This window comes from Botrytis porri (assembly GCF_014898465.1).
Source record: "Botrytis porri strain MUCL 3234 chromosome Unknown BPOR_005, whole genome shotgun sequence".
NCBI classification, from domain to species: domain Eukaryota; kingdom Fungi; phylum Ascomycota; class Leotiomycetes; order Helotiales; family Sclerotiniaceae; genus Botrytis; species Botrytis porri.
The window spans coordinates 640,089-666,121 of NW_024066079.1; the positions used below are offsets into that span (position 1 = coordinate 640,089).

Consider the following 26,033-nt stretch of genomic DNA (forward strand, 5'->3'; position numbering starts at 1 on the left):
TTCTGGACCAAGGACTGGTATGTAGGGGCATATGTATCAGTATTTCCATGGGTGGTAAGATGACTTTGGGTGCTTCTTTTAGTGTTCTCAAGAGAAATATGATATCACATATCGACCGCATCTTTTCTTGTCTTTGAGATGTGGCACTTGAAGGCCGTATGTATGTGGTGTGCTGCTTGGCAGAATTGATGTGTAAGAAATGTCATAAATGACCTTCAATGATTCTTTGCCTTTCCCGTCACCAACTTTAATGCGTTCTCCTTCCAGCCTGCAGCTCCGCCATTTGCATCAACAAACTCTCGTACGTCGACATGTTCGTAAATAAATTTTCTTCTTCGTCCGATTAGAGCCGCATTTCTTGTACTCGGTATTCGTAGCCATTCCTTTTCCACTTCCCATCCACATCCTTCAGCGAGTCCCGCGACCCATGCAACAAGAGAAGCGTACGCCGAGGGTGTACCTCCAGATCCTTTGGGTGGTGGCGCCCGACATCTTGCACCACTGAGAGCATGACTACAACACGGAATCATCATGAATGGTGACTGGGAAATGTTTGCAAGGATAGGTGTCCATGGAGTTAGCTCATCAGCGTGATTTGAGATAATGAATGTTCCTTTGGGAAAAATTCCGTCGTGAACATCAGGTCCCAAAGTTTCATTTTCATTTGACTCTGAATATAGAATTGAAGGTATCAAAACAAGTTCTTGTAACTTCTCTCGTGTTTTTGGCCCGAACACACTCCATGATTTCCTTTCTCTTGCATCAAATCCCCATCCTTTGTAACCTTCTTCGGATAAAATATGAACAAGAAGTCCATTTCCACATCCAATGTCAATATAGCCTGGAAATTCGGTATCTTTATAAGTATCGGCCCAAAGTTCAATGAGAAACGCTGCAATGTTCAGATCTTCGAAAACATGCTTTTCTGGATCTGTGGCTTCGGCCCAATTCTCAATCAAAGTCTTTGCGTATTTGGCCTTGAGACGAGCATAAGTGTTCTGAACAGTAGCTTGAGGTATGATGGTGTCATGATGGACCTTTTTGACATATCCTGCAGCAGTTCCTTGCCCGTGCTTATATAGAGCAGCTAGTAAATGTTCAGCTGTTCTTTCAAGTTTCTGAGTACGAGGTTCGGAGTCGAAGAATGCATAATGTATTGCAATAGTTGCGTCCTGTGTCTCGGGATTGAATGTATGCTGGAAAGCAATTCCGTAAACTCCAGGGTGATAGAATGGTGATTCAACAGGTGATGATATATGAGGGAGATATATAACCAGGGATTGCACTTCCCCAGTATCGGTAGTGTTTGCATAGAAAAGACATGTTTGATCGAGTGGCTTATCTTTTAAGATGTTTCTAGGTATCATCGTTCTTACCATAACTTTCTTCAGAGTATAGTTGCGGAATTGAATAATCCTCGCAGGAATTGTAGTATCATTTTGGAAATTTTCATTGAATGGCTGCTCTAAAGAGATGTCGGCTCGAAACAGATGATTCGAGTTGATATTTGGATTTCGAATTAAATTTAGCATGACTTGCGAAAAGATCTCCGGTGGAAATGAACATTTATGCTGAAATAAAGGTGTCCAACCATGACTACCTTTTTGGGAAACGTCCTCAAGTATTTCCGAACCCCCAGGAGGGTACGGCTCTGGAGCAAATGGGACCTTCACGAGAGTCATGGCTACTGTTGATGATAGACTTGTAAGCTATGAAAGGAAAGATTAGTCCTCTTGACAGAGCGAGGATATGAATGATTGAGGTATGTCACGTGACAATGAGTCTCTGAGTTTCAGGTTGCTATATCTTTAAGTGGTCGACAAAACACTTCAATGGCAGATATGAAATTGTATGAGTACTCGAACTTTCTATCCCTTCTCTTCAAATTGGTTTGAATTTGCGTGAAGTCAAAATAAACGTCTTCATAAGGCAAGGCTGACAATAAAGTCGAGGCTGCGGACAAGGCTCAGAGCAATTTGACTAGGGCCAAATTAGCGAGATCTTAGCGCTCGCACGCAAATCGCAAACCAAAAAATTAAGAGTCTAACGAATTCGGTATTTTGCGATCTTATTGAATTTCCTGCCCACGACTCCGCAGGAAACAGCAAACACACGACAACCACGCCAAACCGTCGACATCATGCGTACTTACGAAGATTCCTTCTCCGGAGCCAAGATCTACCCTGGAAAGGTACGAGTGTTACCCCTTGAATGATTATGGATTGTGGTCGACAAATGGATGAATGGATTGAAGGGAGAGGAAGGCGAATTGTTGGATTGCGACTGCGCAGATTTGGGAATCACTTCAAAGGCGCACAAGGATTGCGTATCGAAGAACTCAATGCTAATAACTTTGGGAATTATATAGGGCAAGCTCTACGTCCGTGGAGACTCCAAGATCTTCCGTTTCCAAAACGGTAAATCCGAATCTTTGTTCTTGCAACGCAAGAACCCTCGCCGAATTGCATGGACCGTCCTCTTCAGAAGACAACACAAGAAGGGTATCTCCGAGGTACGATATTACAATTTACTTCGCGGCTTCTATCATATCGAGATGGAATAAATGACATCATGGGATACTCGGGAGAACAAAAATACTGATGCAGTTTTCACCATATAGGAAGTCGCCAAGAAGCGTTCCCGCAAGACCGTCAAGTCCCAAAGAGCCATCGTCGGTGCTTCCCTCGATGTCATCAAGGAGCGAAGAAACCAGAGACCAGAAGCCAGATCCGCTGCTCGTGAGTCCGCCATCAAGGCCGCTAAGGAGAAGCGTGCCGCAGAGCAAGCCGCCAAGAAGGCCACAAAGGCAAAGACCAATGTCTCCACCCAATCGAAAGTCAGCAAGCAAGGTTCCAAGGGTAAGGCACCAAAGCCAATGAACACCAGCCGTTAAATGTTTTGTTCATGGTTGTCGCGGTGCAATGGAAGGGAAATTGGGTTGTTGTTAATGAAATGAACGAATATTCTTCGAAAGTTTCGGGGAGATTATTCAATCAAGCATGGATGAGCAAAATGGGCTTTCTGCGTGATCTTGATCAATAGCATTTACAATGACAAGACTGGTACAAACAACGATGTTCAGGAAGGATATCCAACTTAGTGCAATGCGGTGCGATATTTGTGATGCATATGTATTCGCATTCTGCCAAGTTTCAGAACTTGGGAGATTCTTTTACGGACAAATGGAGTCATTTGGTTTTCTGGGCCTACGAAAGACCTAGCTTTTTTATAATACTACCAATTCCACCGGAAATGCATCGATCTGAGAGGATTCTTAATTGTGGTTTTCTTGTTTCCCTGTTGTTTCTCTTTTCCTCCAACAACCACCATCCTAACTATCTTTTTCCTCCATTGTTGAACACCAGGGGCTTTCGAATCTTCACGCAAAGCTTGATTCCAGTCTTTCATATGCTCACTACCACATCAAGACATTCCCAGTCAACGGTCGCAGAGTTCCCTGGATATTGCGTTTCTTTCAATTAAACTCTCCATTCATTCCCAGTTTTGACCATAGCCTGCTTCATGAAGTAGGGTATTTTACATAGCCTTACCCAAAGAACCTAATCGCAATGACGCATTTTATCTGATCTCGCTTACATTCCTATTTCCCTGGACTTTGTATCCCACATCATTAGCCCACGTTGCCTTTCACGAAAGATGTCGTGAATAGTTGAATTGAGTTTTCTTTGTTGTGATTATGCTGCTCGCTCAGTTGTCCTAGGCCGGGTGTGGGAAGTAAAGGAGCACATGAAGGTTATATTATGGGAGCATCGGTGGGTTTTGGTATTTAACTTAATGGAATGGCAAAACGATGGCAAGCATCAGCGCCAGTTTCGAGACTATCTTATTTGTGATTGAATATTCCTATTTAGCTCTGATCCCGGCGTCAAGTGTTGCTGTATGATAGTTGTTATTGGCTGGCCATTCTTGGCTAAATTGACTAGTGCAATCAACAAAGTCGATTATCCCCCTTTGACCTTGTGATATGAAGGTTGAAGGGGCTGGATTCTTCCAGCTTTTCAGCATCTGAGGAGCTCCTTCTAATTTTATCACCGTTATGCTCGTATTTTGGCCATGGACCTAGAGTTTGGGTAGCGAAGGTAGAAATATCGATATCAAGTCCCGGGGGATCCTCTTGTTTTTACGCTGGGCTAGACTAGACTAGATGATCCATGGTAAATGTATGCGTACCTGTTGTTGCACTGTCTTATTTCAATGTGTTGTAATGTGTGTTCTGTGCTAAATACAGACTTGAACTTGTAGAACCGGACTAGATATAATATAAGGGGAGTTCTTCGAGACAACGACAATAAACATTCGCTTGCTTAGAACAGGCATGAAAGGGTTTGGGTTTTGCGATCCAAAGGCCTGTGTAGTATTGTTAATGTTCATAATAGCAGAAGAGATGGACAGGCATTACCAACGTTCTGCACTTCGTCCACATATGACTAGTTGGGAACGGCAGGCTTTAGGCGTTGCTTGTTTCAATTGAGGTTCGCTTCTGTTTCGTGTGTTCGTTTGCGAAGGTGGTGACGCAGTATTGATCCATTGCGCTTATTTTCTCACACCAACCCCCTCCAACTGTATCTGAATATAGTTCCGAGCTCGTATAGTCATTGGATGACCGAGATAGTGATAGTGCGCGGGTGAGAACAGTTCGTGTTACTGGAGTACAAACGTCTGTTAGCCAAGAAAGACGAAGGTTGAATATTTGACAAAGAATTGATCATGTCTGGAACTATCTTCAAAACCTTAGAGAGTCATTGTATAAACGAACACGATTTAACCTAATGTTGACAACAAAGCGGGGGCGCAATTCTGCGAATACAACCTCGAACACGATGATCGAGATTGAAGAACGTAGGTACAAATACTCTTCTTTTCCTCGCTCAAAAAGCTTTGTCTCGCAAGGCATTGTTGAAAAGGTAGACTAACAATGCACAGAAATCACAACACTTGTTTCCTTCAGGTGAATGGGTACATTGTCGAGTAGCCAACTGAACGGAAGGCAGCAGAGCATTGTCTAGATTGCCCGTCCTCTGGTGGGGAAAATTACTTGGTGTCTGTTCGAACGAATCGTCGAGCTCCTGTGAATAGACTCCAAGCGTGTCGTGAGAATGCTCAGATATGGCGTTTGACAAATCGAAATGATCGAACCGACGAGCAACCTATATGGAATAATTCACGCTATATTCATGATTTCTAGCAATCCTCTTGCAATACGATGTTACTCTCCTAGCACCTTGTACAAAGAGGTCAGTATAAGTATATTATGAAGTGAGTGGGCTGGTATAAGAGACCTAAGAGGGGCTTCACTTGGCCTTACAGAAGATAATCATGATAGAGTGAGTCAAAATGAGGCAATTCCAGTGAATGTATTTTTCGATGGGTGGGTGTTGTCTCCAGATGCAGATTGAGCCCAGCATGTTCAATAGTTCATTTTAACACAAATTATCTTCATCGAGAACAAACCTACCTGCATCAAACAGTTTATGAGCTTTATGAGCTTTATTTTTCTTTAATTGTCTTGCAACTAGATTATTGAGACAGCACCCCTTTCTGCAGAGCTTCCTCGACTTTCAACCTTAAAGCCACCATCGAGAACGAGATCTTGACGATGGACGAAACCATAGACCACGAGTCTGTCCCTGTTGTCGCGGCTTTTTCCCTCAAGCACTTCAGCAGATTTGGCTACTATGAGCTGGTAACTATTATGGAGTCCGTCTGGGAGAACTGGGAAGCTTTATGCTTTCCCCTCGTTCCTAGTATTATTCGAGCCTTGCATAATGATAAAGACTCGAGAGCTTTTTGTTGTATGGTGGATATATATTTCAATTATATCCACAAAGCTATTCTCAATGCTGAAACCGCCCACATTTTTACTTTACACCGCAGACCGGCGCGAGCGAACGTGGGATTCTTCGGTGGATTTTGGAGAATGCAAACCCGGGAATTGAGAATTCGTACACTTAGTATATCTTTCATGTAAGGTTACCCAAGTTACTTTCAATTGGCACATCTCAAAGGCTAAATGTGATATAGAGGATGTGCGGAGATGCTACCAGTAAACCTAAAGGATTATATGACCCGTGGTTCACGATTTAAATTGACTGGGAATTTCGGCGAGCTCGTGGCTCGATTGGAAAACTTGACTATCAAGAGGGAAAAGTTTACACATTTAAGCAAGCAATTTCAATTTTGTTGCATTTTGAATATTTTGAGAAAGTATGGAAAACTTTACATCCCCCTTTGCGACACTTCAGGATCTAGGCTAACCGCAGGACTTATTGCTTCTAGGTCCGTCAATCTGCGACGATTTGTCATCGAATACATCTGGAATACTGCCGGGAACAGTGATTACCCATAGGATATGGATATGTCGCATCGTAGACTCATAAGGGGATTGGATAGACTTCTCGGAGTCGTCGGCGAAAGAACTGATGATCGAGAGCCGCTTACCCAAGACGGGGCCACGAGAGTAAAAGTTAGCCTCACATGAACAGCGATTGAGGGCGAGGTTTTGAGTGCAAGTAACGTCACTAAAAGCGACATGAAGAAATGGGTGTCCGATTTTACGCGTAAGAGGCCAGATGAGTGCTGTTCTGAGTTATAGATATTATGACTCTGCTAGCGTGGGAGTGACTCTGCGAGCAACATTTATTATTTGGTCAATAGGCTTTTCTTACAAGCAGCAAAACTTCCTATTTGCTGCTGTAACAGATCTGGAACCCAGGAAGGTCTCCTAAAATTATCAATTTCATAACCATATCATCTACGTCAACAAGACATGGATTCGTGTTTCTTCCAATTTTTAAATCTCATATCACTTAACCCTACCATCAATATCTAACAGAACACGTAATTTACTATCGCTCTTCTCTTGGTGATCTCCTTCCAAATGCTTATACTATCGGAATTCAAGTGGCCTTGACCTCCTCTTTTAACACGGGAAGTTGAGTGAAGTACCTTCCCTTGTAGGCCTAGTGTTTACTATTATGGTTGAATATGACAAGGGCTAGGAGACGATACTTCAATGAATATCAAGCTTATGTGTGTCCTCGGTTCAAAATCGTGGGTATAGACTCGATCCTAAGCCGCGAGGACTTCTTCCTACTATCACTGCGGCTGTAATTTTGAACTGATTAATAACTAATCATCTGAGACGTTTCGTGTGTTGGCCGTATTCATGATCTTTGAGGTATCCTTCCAAGCTCCTCCCTCATATTACCGTGTCTTTCGTCACTATACTCTCTACCACGTCATTGTTTTCTCATTTCTTTAGTCAAATGATGATTTATCTATTTGGAGTAATCTTCCCTATTCACTTCTTCAAATCTCCACACGTCTTGTCTGTCTAATATTCAAACTCACATTTTCTTTGAGTAACTAGTTTATATCTAATTCGGTCAATTCGGGGTACTGAAGTCCATAGGTAGATTTGAGAACTACCCGTCACATGTCAAGTCAATTGGGCATAGTCACGAGAAATGCAAGAATTCCCCTAGATACACTCTACTCCTATGATTTATGACGGTGTTCTAATTGCTTGTCTAATGGTTGCCAAGATATCATATTGAATGATGGAAGGGAAATCCCTCCCAATCTGATGAGCTTTTGTTATTGGGTCTCAACGGCTGGGAAACCGAGGCTGGTAGAAGATATTGATTAAAACAATGAAGTATCAGAGTGCTTTGACACATACCTCTATTAGGTTGGCTGAGTAAATTAGGCTTCATGAAAGAGTTGTAGTGAATAGTTTTGTTGTCAGAGCATGTGATTGGTTCGGATCTGAGCAAATTAATTCTAAAAGTGGTTTCTTGATCCAGGGGAGACCAGTTTCCCCTCACGAGACTTCAAAAATTGGCTGATTTGGTTTGTCTCTCTCCCTTCAACTCAAGGACTCGGCACGCTGACTTTATGTACCTACAGCCCTTCTTGAGCCTTGATATGGCAGCTACCACAAAGCCAAACAATGTCGTGATGGACGATCAAAGGAAAAATCTTATCCGTGACCTATTACTTGGTAATCTCAAGCCATCACGTCTTAGCAAGCTAACCCCCGAGCTGATCGTAATGATTATGGAGAGTCTTTTCAACAACGGTACGGTCTTCCCGGACTATCCCGACATTATCAAAGCTTTAGATGTAAAGTCAGAAGCGACAGCATTTCACTACACCCTGGAGACTTTCATCAGACATTCTAAAAGAGCTAGACTTGACCAGGGCTCTCTCAATCAATTCCCCAAGCTTCTTGAACCCGAGCATCATGTTGATGGCGAACTTAAGGTAGGTTTTATGGATAAATCTGGAACAAAAATTCAGCTACAGTCCATGTGCGAATCTTTCGGATTTCGCTTCTATGATTTATACATCACAGATCTTTGCTTGAACTTCAGGTAAGCATATTCATCATTAATCTGGTCTACTTTGATTTGCTCTATAGGCGCTCACAGGTGTCTAGTGATCTCAACGAAAGGAAGTCGGCTGAGTTTAAGGATACATAGACATCAGACCAAAACTTCAGCTTGAAAGCATATTTTGTGCATCTCGCAAGCCGGCTGAAGAGATTGTTTGTGAAAAGGAGGCAGTTTACTTATGGGACAACGATATTTCAAATCGCTTGCATCTTGCAATTCTTAAGATAGTAAACAAGCAAATGAATATCTTGGTTATTAAACTTACGATCTAGACTAACATCCAAACTTTCTACCTTAGTTCTAATCACCTCACCGAGTTCAGAACTATCGATACACTCTCCAATGATAAGAAGGCATATATGACGACCACGATGACTCCATGTGCGCACTTGTACGTGGCGTCAGCTTCATCTTCGATCTCAATTCTCGCAGAACGGAGGGCGTATATTATGAGCTTTCGGTAGACGATCCTGATATCTCTCAAAGCCTCAAGTCGTATGGATCACCGGCAGAAGATCCTCCCATTGTCCGCCAAGTAACCTTTTGGTGGATTGCGACTGAAGGTTTGAAGGCAGATGTTTCTAAAATTGATCAATTGGAGCCATTATTCAACGAGAGGAGCAGGAATATCATGGACACACCAAAGATACTTTGGTCACATGCCGACCATGCATCAAGAGAGAGTGTTTTGTTACAGAGAGTTCTTGAGTCTGGAAATTTATTTCCATTTTTGTCCCGGGTGTGGACCTAATGAAATAGTAGTACTATAAGTACACATCAGTGGAAACAAACTTCGAATGAGCCATTCCTTCAATGATTCTATGAGCTTTCAACCCATTCCTCTTCTACAACTTGTTGCTAGATTCATATTTACCGCGTTTTGCTTTTCGGAAAGACACTGCGTTGGCGATGAAAGTAATCTATTAAGTAGTTACATATGGGTTTCCCTTTAACTGAGTATGACTCTCAATTTTTGGGAGTTACTGTCATACCTAGCATCAATAATAATACTGTATATTACACATCCTGATGTCTTTATTTGATTAAATGGTATTCGTGAAGCTCCTAGCCCAAGTAAAAGCCTATAAATCACCACCTTACCTGTCTTAGATGATGTTTATAGTTTCATCTTTCTCCCTGTAAACAACCAAGGTCAAAGGAGGTGTCTAATGAGAGTTTATTGTATGAATTTGTGGCTGAAATGCCTCCATTTGATATCTATAAATTACAGAAAGTTGATGATAGCATCAAGTTATGAAACAAACATTCCCAATGTTGAGATATCTCGAACTCAGGCCATTCGACGATACTACCTATTGCTTTTTTGTCTTTGCTTTCAATTGCAACGTTATCATACAATATCTATCCTCTTTTAAGATAAGTCTGAATCAATAATCACTACCTTCCATAGACTTAACTGCTGTACCCAAGTCGAAACCCTGTTGTTGAAGGATATCAAATTGTCAACTTGCCACCTATCACCTGTTAAATGTGTATTTCTGAAATTTCTTCTATACTTCCTTTGTGTATCAAAAATGTTTATTTAACAGGCTAATCAGCTTCGAAAACGTGAATCTATGGCGCAAGGCTGTACTCTTGGCACCTAGAAGTCACAGAGACTTAACCACAGCAACAATTTCAGAAATCAACCTTTTATCACTTGCAGTGTCTTGAACAAGACTACCCGACGATATTGCCTACTTTTCAGAATTCAGGAAAAATGCACATCTAAATTCTCCCTGGTTAAAATGATGAGAATGAAGAAAGACTGGTTGTTTGGTACACTTTACATACATATACTTTGTCAGACCTCTCTTCTCCTCCTTAGACTTTTAACATTCATCCACAAGCATTCTTTGATACTGTGCTGAAGCACCTGCTAGACCTATATTATCGTTTCATTATCTCTCAAGACCTTGAGCCTGTCCTTCATACAACCGCCATGGTGTTTGTAAGCACGCGGGCACAACGAGGAAATCAGGAAGGCTCCTCGTCGCCCTCCTCCTCGGTTTTCAATATGCTAGACGCCAAATGCACTTTTTCCATGTAACCCAAATATTATGAGGTGCATTCTCACGGTGTTCCTACACGTACTAAATCTTGCTCGCCGTAGAAATTAAGCCTCATGCATGCTTTCCATGCGAGGTAAAGTTGGATTAACTATGTATCTGCGAAAATCTATAGAGACCACTACGCAAAGGTTGAGTTCGAACGATACGCTAATTGTGCCAGCTAACGTGATCGTTTCTTACTACTTCGATCATAATCTGAATCAGGTCGTCGTCAATTTGAAGTACCAATTTCTGGCGCATATATTTCGACAATTCAGTTGCCATGCTAGCTTTGCGGGCAAGGTCGTCGCTAACATTTGTCTTCCAAGCTTTTATCCATTTTGTCTGCATCCTCATACTCGCATTCTTTCCAGTCAAATTTCAGTGCAGTGTCCACCTGCCTAATACTCAATGAAGCTCTGTGGACACAGTGCAACTGTTTACATACTCAAATTAAAAAGCGGCGAGAACTTTATGAACCTCCCGCAAAGAATTAGTGACAAAGGTACTCAAAGAAATCTCCAGCTCCTATCATGAACAACTGGTCCAGTCCGTCGTCCATCTCAGGTCCCAAATTTCAACTCGCTCTAATTCGCTCTATGAGATGATTGACTCCATTCTTCCTGAACGTATACGGCGTCTTCCCCATCACATCTACTTAATTGGTATCCGCAGTTGCAGTCTCTTACTCTGCTAGTCTTTGAACCTGTGAATCACCTTCCATATTCTGAGCTAAGCTCAGGCTAGTCTTAAGAGTCTAGGAGGCTAGACAGAGCGCTAACAAGGCTGGACAAGACGGGAAGTATTATAGGCGACTCGGAGAGTATCCGAGGGGGAGTTCGATTCTGTAAAATTTTCCAATTTACATCATTTATTTGGACACATATAGAAATATCGTATGGTCAGTATAGCAATAGCTAGAGATAGACTGAATCGATTCAGATCCTACTACTACCACTATCCTGAGGTATCAGCCTCAAAGAATAATATGTCTTGACAATTTTCCTCCACAGACAACTTCAAGAGGAGCTAAACATATCGCAATTATCCTTCGGCGAAACCGATGAGGTCACTTTCTTCGGTAAATGTGTCTATCATCAGCAACGATGACACGTGGCGGTTGTTGATGAGCTTCGTTTTCTTCAAATCTCTTTGGTCACAAATGAGAGATAATGGGACTGCAGACTTGGGTACTATGAGAGCTTTCGCTGTAAAGGGGTTATCATGCTTTCCGAATTCCTACTGAGCGGGTCAAATAAATCGACATTAGTCCTCACCTCTAACATTCTTGCTGAACTGGGTAGCCCTTACGAAGCCATGTTTACGGACCATGGGTGCACACGCCGAGACCCCAATCACACCACAGTTAAATCCAGATTTATCAACTTAACAATTCCCCCACCAATGTGCCTTTTCCAGCTGAGAGCTTCGAATTCTAAGGCAGAGTTTTAAACCTCGCCAGATTACTGCAAAGACACACAATTCAACTGCAAATTCCCAGTCCCTGCACTTCAAAATCCCGACATCCCATTCACACCTTCAGATTCCCAAGACCCGGTCCCATATATCTTCAGCCATAATAATCTTACTCCCGTCACACTGAACCTTTCCAGAATACCCAAGCACCCTCGTATCCCTAACCCTGGTAGTGGCTAAACCTCCGGGAAGTAATCCGAGTTTCCAGAGCTCACAGATTTATTACGAGACACAAAACTATCTATCGGCATCTCCCTAGCATCGGTATTTAAACTAAACATTCTCCATACGCGTAATAAGACATTAAAGCCAGCAGATCAATAAGAATCCTATTTTAGCGTTTTCGTCTCTCCCATTTTAGTGGACTGAGAGATCGTACGAATCAAACTCAGTATCTCTTGATGATACCAAATAGCAAAGGACTTACGTAACGTAATCATTTACATACATTTCGATCATTGTGGTATGAACTCGACGTAGGCTAGAACAATGCGAGGTATGGATATAGCCTTATATCGTCGCTTACAACGACATCACTAAGACGCGACATTATCCACCTCTGAATTTAGAAACGCACGCGTGTCATCCTCTTCACGATTGAAAGTTTATAATTATAAGCCGGGCTTCTGGATATTTGGAAAGAATTTATACTCTAGAAGCTCAATCCCCGGAAACTATTCACAGAATAAGACTCCAGCGTCCGAAAGTAATCCTTGGACTAGACACTCAATCCTCACAAGCGATATATGTATATACATAACAAGAAACGACCCTCCACGCTCAACACTTCCCCAATCTTCCTACCCTAATCTCACAAGAATGCAAGATCAGCCATGAGAGAAACAGAATCACGATTTTCAATCACATCTAGCAACTTTTGAAAAGGCTCACCTGTATCTAGATTAACTTCAAACTTTAAAAATAAGTGCAGTGCAGCATAAACATCGTATAGCATCCACGCAGACAATATCATACCCGAATTCACTAGTTGTCAATCTGTTATGCATCGCTTCCCGAATTCTTAAAGAATTCTGACAACCTCGTGGATCTAGGTCATCAATACCGTAACTTCTCTCCAGAGGAGACACATGAATATTCCGACCGACAAGCCTTCGCTTCTCCTAAGCTCCCCTCAAAGTCCCCCATCACCCTCAACGAGACTGATATCTGCGTGCGTTCTACAAACTGCCTTTCGAATCCTCCTATGCAATCAAATCCCCCACTTAACTGATAATATACACTGCGTTCTCATTCATCTACCAAGTATCTAACACCCTGCCAACCTGCCCCTTGTAGCCCCAGAATATCAGTTCAACGCTCCGACACAAAGAGAGCCATCAAGCACCCCAATTTTCCTTCCCCTATCAAAGCTGATCATTTGAAAACCAAATAAAGTTGTCATGAGTTACAAAAGCGAGACGAGGCTAGCAGAAGAAGCAAGACTTGATGTAAAATTTCATTGATTTGCTTCGGAATGAAATACATTCAAAGATTGCAAATTGAGTTTCGGGAATGGGGTGGGTCGTAGAGAACCCCTTTACATCCCTCTCTCATCTTTACTGCTCCTTTGTCCTCGAAGTACCCGCCTCAGAGATCATCATTCTCGTTCCAACACTAGCACAAGTGCTTCGGTTCGCAATTCCACTCCCGAACCCATGTCGATCACTTTAACCTCTCACACTAAAATGCTTCTCATTTACAGCTCATATAAAACGATATCCGATAACACAATAAAACACCACAATCACAATCACAATCCAGTTCACTTCGAAAATATGGCAGACAAATCCATTCATGTCATGTCGGCGACTTCGCCTTTCTGACCTAGGTATCTATCTATCTATTTCTTTCAGTTACGAGTTGTCAATCAAACCAACTTAACTTACTGACGATATAGCCATTGTTCGAATCACTTGATTCCCATCTCTTCCTCCACCATCCCATGTACCCAACCCCGGGCATGCCTTCTGCATTTCCTCTTATGATGATGGTCAAAAGCTCACCACTAAGACAAAGGACCCAAATCGGTCGATCATTGTCAAAGCTTTACATGTTATAAAACTCCTCCATCCTTCCACCCACCATCCAGCCGTCACGTTCGTTAATTGCGTCCGGCATCCACCCATTTCCATTACCCAACAATCCCACCCACCCATCCTCCTACCCCCACAATACAAGATTTTTCGGCGAAAGCAATTGATCCATCCCATGCACATCATATTTCTTCTTATCATCCATTCCATCGTCAATGTCGTCATCCATCAGAAACCTTAGAAATAAATCAAAAACCCGGCATGCATTCTTCGCTCAAAACCAGCAGAAAAGGCGCGACAGAAACGTGATGATGTAGAGGGTATTGGCGCGAGATAAGGGGACAAAGTTATTCTGTTAGGAATAAGTGAATCTATTTGTACAGAGTAATGTGCTGATAGTGCTGTGGTGGTGATGTTGGTGCTGAACAAATGGGGTGTGCAAATCAAAGGTTCCTCTTTTATCATATCGAGTTACATAGGTTTCCGTTGTCGCTAGAGGTAAATTTGAATATGGCAGAGGAAACATTCGACGATTGATAGACGAACGAATGGACAGACAGGTTCTGTGGATTCGAAGCGATGTAAAAAATATGATGGAACAAACAGATCGACGTAGGCCGAGGACAATACCCCTCTGTAATGACCACACGTTGCAAAAAAAAAGGAGAAATCAGAAAGAAAAAAGAATGAGGAACACATTCGTTGAGCTCTATCAAAAATTCATGCGCCGGCCCTAGGAACGGACATTAAAAGTTGTAAAGGGACGCGCTTGACCGTTCAGAGATTCGGTCAAGTTTGAATGGTCCCTGAGCTACCACCTGTTTGGCGCTTAACTTGCTCACGAGCCCAACGTGCGGTATCGATGGTTCTGGTTTGGAACTCTCTGTTTGATTTGGTCTCCTTGATCATTGACATGACCCAGTCAGCACGGTAATACGAGGCATATTCTCCATTTGGGAAAGCATCGGCAAGATCACTAAGTCCGTTAGTACACGTGAATTGAATAAAAGGAATGTAGTTTTGAGCACGTACCCAATGACACCCATAGCTGATCTCATTAGAGCATCACTTCGGTGTTGATCGACCCAGATGGTATTGAGAAGGCCGAAAATTGATTCAACGTAAGGGCGTAGCTGGTCATCTACATTGTCTTAGTTAGGTAATTCAATACTGTGGATGCTATGACTTACTCTTGTTATCCATCTTCATAGCACCAATAATGCCACCCCAAGCATCCATGATACCTTCTCTCAATGAAATGACATAATCGAACATCTCATATGTTCCGTCAGGGCTAGCTTGAACATTGGCAGCTTGTTGAAGAACTTGTGCAACAACAGACAAGTATGTCTCAAAGTGACCACCAATGGCACCTGCGATATCTCCAAAGCATTGAAGGATGGCAGGCTTGAATTGGTTGGCGAGTGCTGTACTCTGTTTATTTGTTAGATTTGCTATTGCAGTAGAATGATAGGGGGATGGACGCCAATCTATGGTAGGCAAGACTATTGATTCTTCAAAACATACCCTTAAATTGCTCAATAAATAGTTCATAAATGCGTCACAATATGGTTGGCATGGTGGGCCCATTGAGCGAGTAATATCACTGACGAGACCAATAGCCATGGAGCACAAACTTGGCTCTTCCTGATTACCGAGAGCATTGTAAAGGAAGGGAGCAAAATGTTCCATGTAATTGGCGAAGCCTTCTTCGAGTGCATTGGCCAAACTGCTGACAGTGGCGAAAACTGCATCAGGCACAATGGATTTAGGTGTGGCTGCGGTAAGGATTTGAAGCAAGACAGTCATGATTCTGTCAGCTTGAGGAGTGACCTCCTTCTCGAGACGTTGAATGATAGCCAACAAGACAGTGCACAAGCTGACTTGCATCTCCTCGAGAGTGATTCTGTCTTCAACACTGACCACTTGAGATTGAAGAGGAAGGGTGTTTTCCAATCTCTTGATGATAACCTCGGAGAGTTGACCCACGGATGGAAGACTGTCATTTGCAGCATTCATGACGAAGGTGTTAAGAACTTCATATGCAGCAGTTCTCAAAGCGTTGTCAGCGTCGGTTCTCTCGGTAACTTGAAGAAGTCTGGAGATGCTCTCGTTGAAGTGAGGAGAGATAGGGTTTTCCTGGCATCCAATGTCCCCGGAGAAGCGCTCAGCAAGGTTCATCAATGCCCAACAGCACGAACCTGCCATCTTGGGACTGCTGACAAGACCTTCGAACAAGGATGCAATCAATTTTGGTAAATGGTTGGTTGGATCGATGGCCTCTGTGCAAGCTTCAGTGATACGACCAAGAGCATAAGCTGCTGAGTCTTTGACGTGAATAGACTTATCATCCATCATGCTGATGATGACTGGCAGTGCTTGCTTGACGATTGGCTCGAGTGTCTGCTCATCCGGACCTTCCATAATGGCACCAAAGGCGGAGACAGCAGCATCACGATCATGCCAGTCCTCTCCACGAAGCTTTTGTTCAACGAAGCTCAAAACCGGTTGAATGATCAAACCACCAACAGCTTGTGCATAAAGTTGTAAACATTGGTATGCGGCACGGGAGATGTTGTATTCATCATCAGCAGCATCCTCGTCTTGCTTTGTCAAAAGCATCAAGAGAACAGGTACAACCTCATTAGTTGCAACCTTGCTAAAATTGTAGAATGGGCGCATCAAAGAAACCTCTTCGACCTGTTTGTGTTGTCAGTAGCACTCTTTTTGTTAAGATTTTAGTGTCGAATCTTACCTGAGCATTGTCGTCTTCAATGGCGATTTCCTCCTCGCAAACTGTGCTCCAGAATTCAACAGCAAGCTTGGCCACGTCTTCCTCTTCACTCTTCATTCCCATGATTGTAAGTCCGAAGAGAGCCTTCTCCATGTAGAAGCGCATCAAGTCATAGTACAAAGACATGATTCTGTTCAGACATCCAAAAGCTCCCTGTTGTATCCTAGAGTCGGTTGCTTGTGTGGCCTCGCAGATAACCTGCATAATGTAATTTCGCTCGCCTTCATTCTTGAAGTTGCTATCCACAAACTCCAATGAATTGCCAAGAGCGTCGATAGCTGCTAGTCGTACTTCCAAATTTGCTTCTTCCTTTCGGGCACCTTGGACGACTGCTGTTAAGATAGCATTGGAATGTTGTACGAGACTCTGTCTCAATTCTGCATCTTGAGTTTCGCAAATGAATCCGAGAGTAGTCAAGGAAGCCTGCTTAAGATGATCGGTACCCTCTCCCACATTTCGCACTAAAGCGGGCATAAGCTCTGGCCATTGATCTCTGGGCAGTTCAATGGTTGCTATTGAGGATATGACTTGCGCAGCTGTTTGACCAGCTTGGTTGTTGTTTGAGGATAAGGCCTGAAGGGTCAAGTCCTTCACACGCTTCCTGGTATCTGGGTCGACCTGTAGCCATTTCTCTTGTAATTCTCGTTGCAGAGCATATTCGCGGGCTGTGAAGGCGTTCTTAAGGGCGATACCAGCAGCAGCTCGAATGGAACCCTGTGATTCTTCATTTGCCAACTGCTCTACGAGTGTGACAAGATATCCTGACTACATTGACGCAAGAAAAAGTCAGTAAAAAGAATGCCACAGAAGCTCATCGACAGTGCGGTCAAGGCTGTGTGGGGGAACTCACAAAGTTGGCTTCGGCAGCTTGGGTAAGCTGTTGTTCGGCAGCAATACGAGTAGCATTGTCTAATGATAGTTAATACCATGAGAGTTAAAGGTCTGTTCACCCTTGAGGCAAGTTTGGTGAATAGAGGGGAAGTACTGACCTGCTGCCAAGGAATTGAGCAAGACAGAACCAACGTCCATCTTTGCGATATTCCCGAGTTTAAAAGGGTATTTGTAGATGTTCGTATTATTGCAGAAGAGTTATTTCTATCTCTCTACAATATGGCTGGTTGTGTGATGTGCGAAAAGGCGGTTGAAGGAATTCAACTGGGGGGGTTTGTTGGTCGCAGGTGGAATTTGCGGTTGTTGAAGAAAGCGATGTTGACTTGCTTGGGGTGTAATATTGACAAGGCCGATTCTTTGCTAGATACCTAGACTCCAGAACTGTAGTCACTGGAACTCTCTAAAGAAGAAAGATTATTAAATTTTGAAGAGCTTGATAGCCTCTCTTTGATCTTGTTTGTATTATTGAGTAAATGAATGTAAAGAATCAATAGTTCTTGTCAATAGAGAGAATTTTTCAAATGGTCTCTGGATTGTTTAGAAATTGATGTCCAAAGTCAACAAAGTCAAATTTCATACTTGATCATTAATGGAGCGGTGTCCCCGCCATGAGTGGTATCATTGGTTCGTTTAGGTCGTTAATCAGCAATTCACGTGATTTGGTCAATCTCACATGGAAATCTCCGTACGTGGATAAGAAAATCATCAATTCAATAATAAATAGACCCAGTAGATATAAATAAAATTTAATACACAAAGCAACTTGTAACTTGCTCGATTTATTCCTTTAAGTATAAGATGGGCAGCTCCATGTCTACGTGTAAGGAGGCATATATTATAGAAAGAACTCCATTTTATTGAGATAGCTATCCTTTTGGATAATCATCATTTTTGTTTACAAATTTTTCATAATTTCAAATTTCAAATGCACTTTTTGATCGCTTTTCCAGATGATATATCCCCTCCATGAACCCCATCCCAAAAGAAGACGCGCTAAAAGCTACCCCTCATTTTTACTACGAAAGCAGCTGTAAGAGAGACCCGAGAACAACGAAAAAACCAAATAGTAAACAATTTATTCTTCATTGACCTTAGCCTCCAAGACACTCACTGCATCCGGTCCACTCTTGGCTGCGGTGGTGGGTTTAGGAATTGCAAGGCCGCCGTTCTCTTTTTGTGAGTCATCGAAATTAACCTCACGGCTGGTACTAACACCATTTTTACCCTTGAGGCGTAATGGTGTTGTAGGTCTGCTTGCCATGAACTGTAATTGCGTTAGATATTTTCGAATCGAGTAATGATGCTAGATGACTTACGTTTGAAGCTGCACTCAAAAGAGCAATCAAAGACGATTGAACAACATCCTCGTGAACCCCAACACCCCATACTTTCTGCTTAGAGCCTGTAGCTGTACATTCAATGTAAGACGCAGCCTTGACATTTGTACCAGCACCAACTGCATGCTCCTTGTAATCTGCTACTTCGAGATCAATACCTAAGCTCTTCAAAGCATTTGCCAAACTAGAAATGGGTCCATTGCCTAATCCTTTCAATTCGTGTTCCTCTCCGTCAATCGAAATGACACCCTCGAATCGACGCTTCAAATTCGTCGTATCTTGTGTCTTGCCTGGAGCGGGTGGCACGGGCGAGGCACTTCGGTCGGTACTGATAGAGTAATCAACAAGGCTGAATCTTGGATTGTGCTTGAGGTAGTAGGTTTGCTCGAACAGGTCTTGAATTTCGCGTGAAAGAAGCTCACGACTAAGTTCATCCGCACGCTTTTGAACCACTTTGCTGAAAGCAACTTGTAATCCTCTTGGAAGATCAAGCTCAAGATTCCTTAAGATAATCCATGCAGCTCCGCCCTTACCACTCTGTGAATTGACGCGGATGACAGCTTCGTAAGTACGTCCAATATCCTGAGGATCGAGTGGAAGATATGGTACTTCCCAGCGGTTCTCATCTCCGTGATCTCCCTTCTTTCGGAGTTGGAAACCCTTCTTGATTGCGTCTTGGTGAGAGCCACTGAACGCACACACGACCAAGGAACCACCGTAAGGAGCTCTTGGGTGAACTGGAATCTTATTGCTAATCTCCACAACATCAATGACCCGCTCAAGATCCGAGAAATCAATACCAGGGTTGATGCCTTGAGTGTAGAGGTTCAAAGCCAAAGTGACCAAATCCACATTTCCTGTTCTCTCTCCGTTTCCGAATAAACATCCCTCAACTCTGTCAGCACCAGCCATTTGTGCCAACTCTGCAGCTGCAACAGCACATCCTCGGTCATTATGTGGATGTAAGCTGACGCAAATCTTTTCTCTCTCTGTAATATTTCTGCAGAAGTATTCGATCTGATCTGCGTAGACATTTGGAGTTGACATTTCGACTGTGGCGGGGAGATTGAAGATGATTGGATTCTCTACTGTAGGACCCCATGCCTCCTTGACTGCCTCACACACCCGGATCGCATAGTCTGGATTAGTATCCGAAAAGGTTTCAGGACTGAATTCGAAAGCCCACTCAGTACCGGCGTGTTCGGGATCGTCTTTTGTGATGGATCGAGCATATTTCGCGCACTTGACTGCCAATGCCAGACCTTCTTCCTCGCTCAGGCCAAACACAATTCTCTGGAAGCATTCGCTGGTAGCAAGGTAAATATGTAAGATAGCCTTCTTGGCGCCCTTAAGGGAGTCAACCGTTCGCTTCATGAATTCTTCACGACATGGTGAGAGAACTTGGAGCCAGACATCATCTGGTACGACCCCGGGAGTTTCAACAAGACGTCTGGTGAAATCGAAATCTGTTTGCGAAGCAGAAGGGAATGAAACTTCGATTTCCTTGTAACCAAGCTCTACCAACATCTTGAAGAATTTCCATTTTTGTTCACCATCCATAGGGTCGACTAAACTTTGGTTGCCATCTCGTAAATCTGTGCTGAGCCATCTTGGAGATTTATCGATAGTTTTGGAAGGCCATTGTCTATCCGCCAATTGGATGGGAGGAAATCTCTTGTATTTTGTTGAGGGATCTTTAAGCCTACGAAGAATGCAAAAATTAGAGTTATATTTGGGACATTGAAGAGTTCACTGTGACTTGTATGAAGTAATAACTTACATGGGCATTTTGACAAAATCGCGGGGTTATTTGATGGATTAACTTTTACTTTCAAGAAGCTTCCGCTTTGTGATTGAAAATTGGTTGAATCTTGCAGATTTGAAAGAGCAATCAAAAAGTAGTATTAAAGAGAAGAGATGATTTGATACAGAGAATAAATCAGAAGAGAGGAATGGAAATTTATAAGAACTGTCAACGTAAATAATTGAGTCACCAATCATAGAATTATCAAGAGTCACTCAAACCAATTGAAAGTGACGCTATTTCGAGTAAATTTTATTAAGCCGATCGCGGGGCGGCATGGGAATTCTGTGATTCAGCCAATCAATTCTACGCCCATAATTATACCAAGATTTAGCCGTGGCTCTTTGTTACTTGCAGACCCAGTGTTACACGGAAAGTCTCGGTTCTTGATTCGATATGTTATATCATTGTATATCCATTAATAACGACAGCTCTACTCAACTCCCTAGCGATCTATACGACTGACTATCTACCGATCAATAGAGATAGCCAAAGTTTTGAGGATATATCTGTGAATTTCCAAAAGAGTTAAGTTGGCCTCCATGGCAATGGCACCCGGTAGACCAGCGGAGCTTCATCTAACCGACTAATACTCCTAGTATCTAGACTTGCTCTATGCATGTATAACATGACTTCATTCTCGCAGGGCATGGATGCACAACGCCAATCAGCCATAGGAATATAGTTAGCACGCAGGAGCTACCACCCACGATAAATATCTGGTATCACAACATCATATAACACAACAGCAAAATCATAATCACCAATCACTAATGTCAAAACACAAAACTCAATATCTTGAATAGTTCAGATAATCCTATTAAATCAAAAAGACAACCACCTCTAACCGACTACCTTTCTTATCCTATGAACGAGTAGTCCAATCCCTTAATATCAATTCTGGATATCCCGATGCAGCAAACTCCCCGCTAAAAGCGAATCCAGTCTTCCGTCTACCAACTCTCTCCTCTCTCATGCAATCATAATATGATCTATATACAAAGCGCAGTCGTGGTCTGGTCCGGTAGTATAATACAAAGCTCTCTCCCATAAAAACTATTAATTATGTCTGAGAATCGAAGAAGAAAATAATTGTGACCATCCACTCATTCTGCACCACTCGACTTGCCATCTCTTGGGTTCTGTAATCCTTTCTTGAATTGCTCTTCTTGGCATCTTTAAAACGTATGTGGGGATGCGTCCCTAAAGATTATTCTCCACATCACCAAGTGAAACTCTCCTCGATGAAATCCACCACCCCATGTTCTTGAACTTCTCTCACTGCTTCTCTGATGCTGTCTTGCAATGCTCCTGGTCCACAGACGGTGACGCACATGGCGCCTACTTGTTCCTTAACTTCAGTCTGTAACAACAGGTTGATATTAGGTCTACCAGGCAACATCTGGACTGTCGCGCTCGGGGAATGGATCTCCTTTGGATTCTTAGGTTTCGTGACAAACAATTTGATGGTGAGAATGTCGCGACGTCCTTGCATGCGAAGGATTTCGTCCATCCAAGGTCGTACCCATTCAAGATGTTCGACGTCACGGATGATCCAAACAAGCAGGACCTTTTTGGTGGCGATGGTACCATCGTTGTAGCCTTGGATGAGGTGTTGAACGTAGGGAATTTGATGGGTGATTCCGGAGGATCCGGCGAAGAGGACTGCGTGGCCGTAAGAATCGAGAGAGTGGTGTCCAGCATAGGGTCCTTCGAATGCAGCCTTGAGTGTCAGAACACGTGGACTGGCAACTTTGGCCGCGTCGAAGAGACGGCGGGTCAAACCAGTTTGCGCGTGGATAACAAAGCTGATATCGGTTGTTTGTTCTTCGGAAACCATTCGCTTTTCATTGAGTGGGAGTTCGGGGGAGAACTTCGGTCGATGGGCAACCCAGGCGATGGAGAATGGATGCGACTCCCAGAAGTTGAGTTTGGCGAAACGTAGATAGGCGTGAGATCCAGGTTTGACATCGAGTTTCTTGGGCAGATGCATGGTGACACGGCAAGCATCTCCGGGCATGGCTTCGATGGAGGCGGTAGTCCATCCCTTGGTGCTGTAATTACACCAGATAAGACGAGCCATTCTGAAAACGCGATCAGCAACCCAGAGGAAAGCGACGGCGCGGATGTAAGGTTTCTGGGGAAGACTTGGGATGTCGCAATGGATCCAGACACCGGCGATGGCTACGGCAGCGAAGATGATGTGAAGATTGAGGAAGGTTTCGTAAAAGGCGTGACGAATTGGGGATGGGGATGTGAGGAGAATGAGGACAAAGGAAACGGTGCCCATCATTCCGTAAGAACAGAACGGATCGTGCATAAGCATTTCCCAAACACCAGAGAAACCGGTATCTGCATGTTGTACATATGCCCAACATGACGTATGTACAAGAGCCTCCAAGACGACTATCCTTCCCATCCATCGATGCAATAAGTTGTAGGTATCAAAACTGATTTGAAGCCATCCGATGAGGGGGTTGTTGCGTCCGGCAAGAATGATGAGCGCGATCATGTTACACACAGCGAGAACACCGGATCTTCCTCGTAGCTCAGCTACAATAGAGAATTTGTTTTCTCTGCTGTAATCAAGAACAAGGGTATAGGCAACGTTCATTGAAAGGTACACGATCAAGAGTAGTGCATGCCATCTTGATGGGAGGGTTCCCATATTGACAGCTGATGACAACTTGAACTCTCTGTTGTGACGCTTATTCCATAGCGGCGCATACAATAAATGCTTCTTGACTTTCCACCAACTCGATCTATTTTGCTGGAAGTATCGTTGTTGATTCGCGTTACTATTCATCCCTGTCATGTGTCGCAAATGTGACTTTGCTCGATGCATCATTCTAAATACAAGGATGATCAAAGCCATTATTCCTAAGCACCACCACAAAACATCTCGTAGAAGATTGTTGATAGATTGATTTACTCCATTCAAATCGGTGGCGTACATTCCTATAGTGTTACTTGGTGTTGCAGCTGCTTCTGTCGTGGTTGCATCTTGTAAATTTGTGGTGGTTGCGGTGGTCGCTTCAGCTGCGGCCCTGCGCAGAAGATCGAGGGAGTCCATCTCGATATACTTTATTTCGTTATTTTGCTGTATATGAAACAAATGTAAAAGATGGCTTTATTGCTGGTTTGAAATAATGTAGAGGTCTTTCTACGTAGATCTCTGTGGAAGCTGTTGGTTGGCAAGTAAGTCGGGTTGGTATGTGGTCGCTGGGTCTATGGGATTCGAGATTCGATATTTGAAGGTCCCATCCAGGTGCGAGAGGACGTTACTTACGATAAAAATCGGGATTTATTGTCTGATGGTTCCTCTGCTATTGTGTCGCGACTCTTTGTCTATTGTTCTTGATCTGGGAACAAAGTAATGTAATTTTCAACAAGGGACATGCTGCGAGGGTCGAAATGCTGCTTTGTTCTTGAATATAAAAAGAATGATTCAAGATCCAAAATAGAAATGAACGAGTGAATGAATGAATGAAGGGCGGAATGGCGGAATTTGATCGATTGATTTGATTGTAATAATGAATGTGAATGGAGAATGATTGGTAAATCAAAGAATTAGTCTCCAGGACTTATGAAAGCAATATCTCCAAATAGATTCGAGAGTGAAAGAGTGAAAGAGTGAATAAAATCAAAAGAGAACTTTGTTCAAGTGACAAACGAAGATCTCGAGAAAGGTAATAAGACCAAGACGATCAAGACAAACCAAAGATTGCGGCGACAAAGAGTTGATGTACTATTATGAATTTATGTATTGTGCTGGGTATATTGTTTTTGGCTGGAGTCTTGGTGGTGTGCGCTGCGGGGATCCCTTTTTTCGAAGGGTTTTTGGTGGATCGACCATAACCAGTCTAGACAAAAGACCAAGTTGACAAGTTGAGATGATGTTGGTACCGATGAATTTAAATTATGGATGTATGGTGGAAAGGGTGGATGGAAAAGTAGGTAGAGAGTGGATCCCTTCTTTCGATTGAGCGCGAAAGTTATGAATAATGAATCAGATAAATTGCAATCAATATAAAATTCCATCCAAAGAGGAAACGAGGCCTCCTCGTGAGTAAAACGGAGTCAGTATCGCTGCAGGGTTCATCAGGACTTTTCTGTGAATAGCTTCGAGTTTTGAAACGAAAAGCCCTGCTGTCGTATATTGTATGAGGAGATAAGGAAGAGAGAGGAATTGAACCCTCTTCGTCAACGAAGGGGGGAATGGCGGTGGTGAAACAAAGACTAAGTGAAGGGGGAGCATGAGCTGCTAAGTAAAGTAAGGAATGGGTTACAGATGAAGAGAAAGATAGATTCCAGGTGAATATCATCAAATTCCGACCGGTACGAATATCAAAAATGGAGCATGTGATGAATCCGTAGAAAATTTCATCAATACTATACACCAGAGTCTGTGTGTGTGAGGGAGGGAAGGATGCTAAGAGAGATCTAGAATGAAAAAGGAAAATAGATGGTGGCTGCGGACACAGCTATACGAAATGCGAGTATGGATACAACAATGCTAACAATACGAACAATACCAACAACACCAACATCTGCCTTCTCCCACTGTCGTATCGATCTTCCTTTATTTTACTCTGGATAAAAATTCTACAAAAATTCTCTAAAAATCTTACCCAGTAATCTCGTTCTTGAGTCCTGACAAGCCAAAACTGCCAAAGGAATCCAAAAAAGAGTGGTCCATTCACACCCAATCCCTGAATCATCATCCATCAGCCGTCACAACCACTTTCAGCCATCACACAGCATTGGGAATATAAGATGAGATAGCCGCAGCATATCATGCCAGTTGAATCCATAATGGCGCTGAAAATAGTTCTTGGGCAGTTCGGAATGGGACCGACTCGACTCTGGGCCTGTCATTCCAAGCATTATCTCTCTCGTGGTTTTAAGTGGAAATTGATCAAGTTGTTCGGATATGCACGTTGGAGGCTTGGAGCTGACCAAAAGCAAGTGATGGTTCAAGGTTTGCTTTTTCGAAAAAGAAGAACATTGGGGGATGCTTTGATGCTTTGATCTCCAATTGATTGTGGCTGGTGACAATGGCCAAGAATCATTGGATGATAGAAAGAAATGGCTCGAGGACAAGAAGTGACTAAGGTAGAGAATAGTAACATAACCGATGGCACAGCCAGTCACAGTTGATTCCACTTGGTTCCAGTGTTTTGAAACCAAAGACGCACCGTTGTCCGTGATCCACTCAGGGGTTTCTGTC

General features: G+C 43.0%; 6 protein-coding genes across 6 annotated transcripts; 2 read left to right on the forward strand and 4 right to left on the reverse strand.

Annotated features, from left to right (window-relative positions):
* Positions 1 to 215: 215 nt before the first annotated feature.
* Positions 216 to 1,682, reverse strand: EAF01_003944 (uncharacterized protein; the record flags this gene model as incomplete). The annotated part of the gene is made up of 1 exon (XM_038912198.1): positions 216 to 1,682. One exon carries the CDS (start codon positions 1,680 to 1,682, stop codon positions 216 to 218), a length of 1,467 nt encoding a protein of 488 aa, XP_038771882.1.
* Positions 1,683 to 1,940: 258 nt separating this feature from the next.
* Positions 1,941 to 3,774, forward strand: EAF01_003945 (uncharacterized protein). The gene is made up of 3 exons (XM_038912199.1): positions 1,941 to 2,191; positions 2,369 to 2,512; positions 2,621 to 3,774. Exons 1-3 carry the CDS (start codon positions 2,141 to 2,143, stop codon positions 2,891 to 2,893), a joined length of 468 nt encoding a protein of 155 aa, XP_038771883.1. The 5' UTR covers positions 1,941 to 2,140; the 3' UTR covers positions 2,894 to 3,774.
* Positions 3,775 to 7,947: 4,173 nt separating this feature from the next.
* EAF01_003946 (uncharacterized protein) lies at positions 7,948 to 9,168 on the forward strand (the record flags this gene model as incomplete). Its single annotated transcript, XM_038912200.1, has 4 exons — positions 7,948 to 8,396; positions 8,512 to 8,668; positions 8,690 to 8,808; positions 8,850 to 9,168. The coding sequence occupies 4 exons, from the start codon at positions 7,948 to 7,950 to the stop codon at positions 9,166 to 9,168; spliced, it is 1,044 nt and encodes a 347-aa protein (XP_038771884.1).
* Positions 9,169 to 14,103: 4,935 nt separating this feature from the next.
* On the reverse strand, positions 14,104 to 18,180 carry EAF01_003947 (uncharacterized protein). Its single transcript, XM_038912201.1, has 7 exons — positions 17,761 to 18,180; positions 17,622 to 17,680; positions 16,733 to 17,536; positions 15,505 to 16,677; positions 15,168 to 15,411; positions 15,010 to 15,118; positions 14,104 to 14,953 (listed from the first exon to the last, which is right to left on the reverse strand). Exons 1-7 carry the CDS (start codon positions 17,798 to 17,800, stop codon positions 14,767 to 14,769), a joined length of 2,616 nt encoding a protein of 871 aa, XP_038771885.1. The 5' UTR covers positions 17,801 to 18,180; the 3' UTR covers positions 14,104 to 14,766.
* Positions 18,181 to 18,737: 557 nt separating this feature from the next.
* Positions 18,738 to 20,787, reverse strand: EAF01_003948 (uncharacterized protein; the record flags this gene model as incomplete). Its single annotated transcript, XM_038912202.1, has 3 exons — positions 18,738 to 18,926; positions 18,979 to 20,701; positions 20,780 to 20,787. The coding sequence occupies 3 exons, from the start codon at positions 20,785 to 20,787 to the stop codon at positions 18,738 to 18,740; spliced, it is 1,920 nt and encodes a 639-aa protein (XP_038771886.1).
* A 1,238-nt stretch (positions 20,788 to 22,025) lies between these two features.
* On the reverse strand, positions 22,026 to 23,876 carry EAF01_003949 (uncharacterized protein; the record flags this gene model as incomplete). Its single annotated transcript, XM_038912203.1, has 1 exon — positions 22,026 to 23,876. One exon carries the CDS (start codon positions 23,874 to 23,876, stop codon positions 22,026 to 22,028), a length of 1,851 nt encoding a protein of 616 aa, XP_038771887.1.
* Positions 23,877 to 26,033: the final 2,157 nt, after the last annotated feature.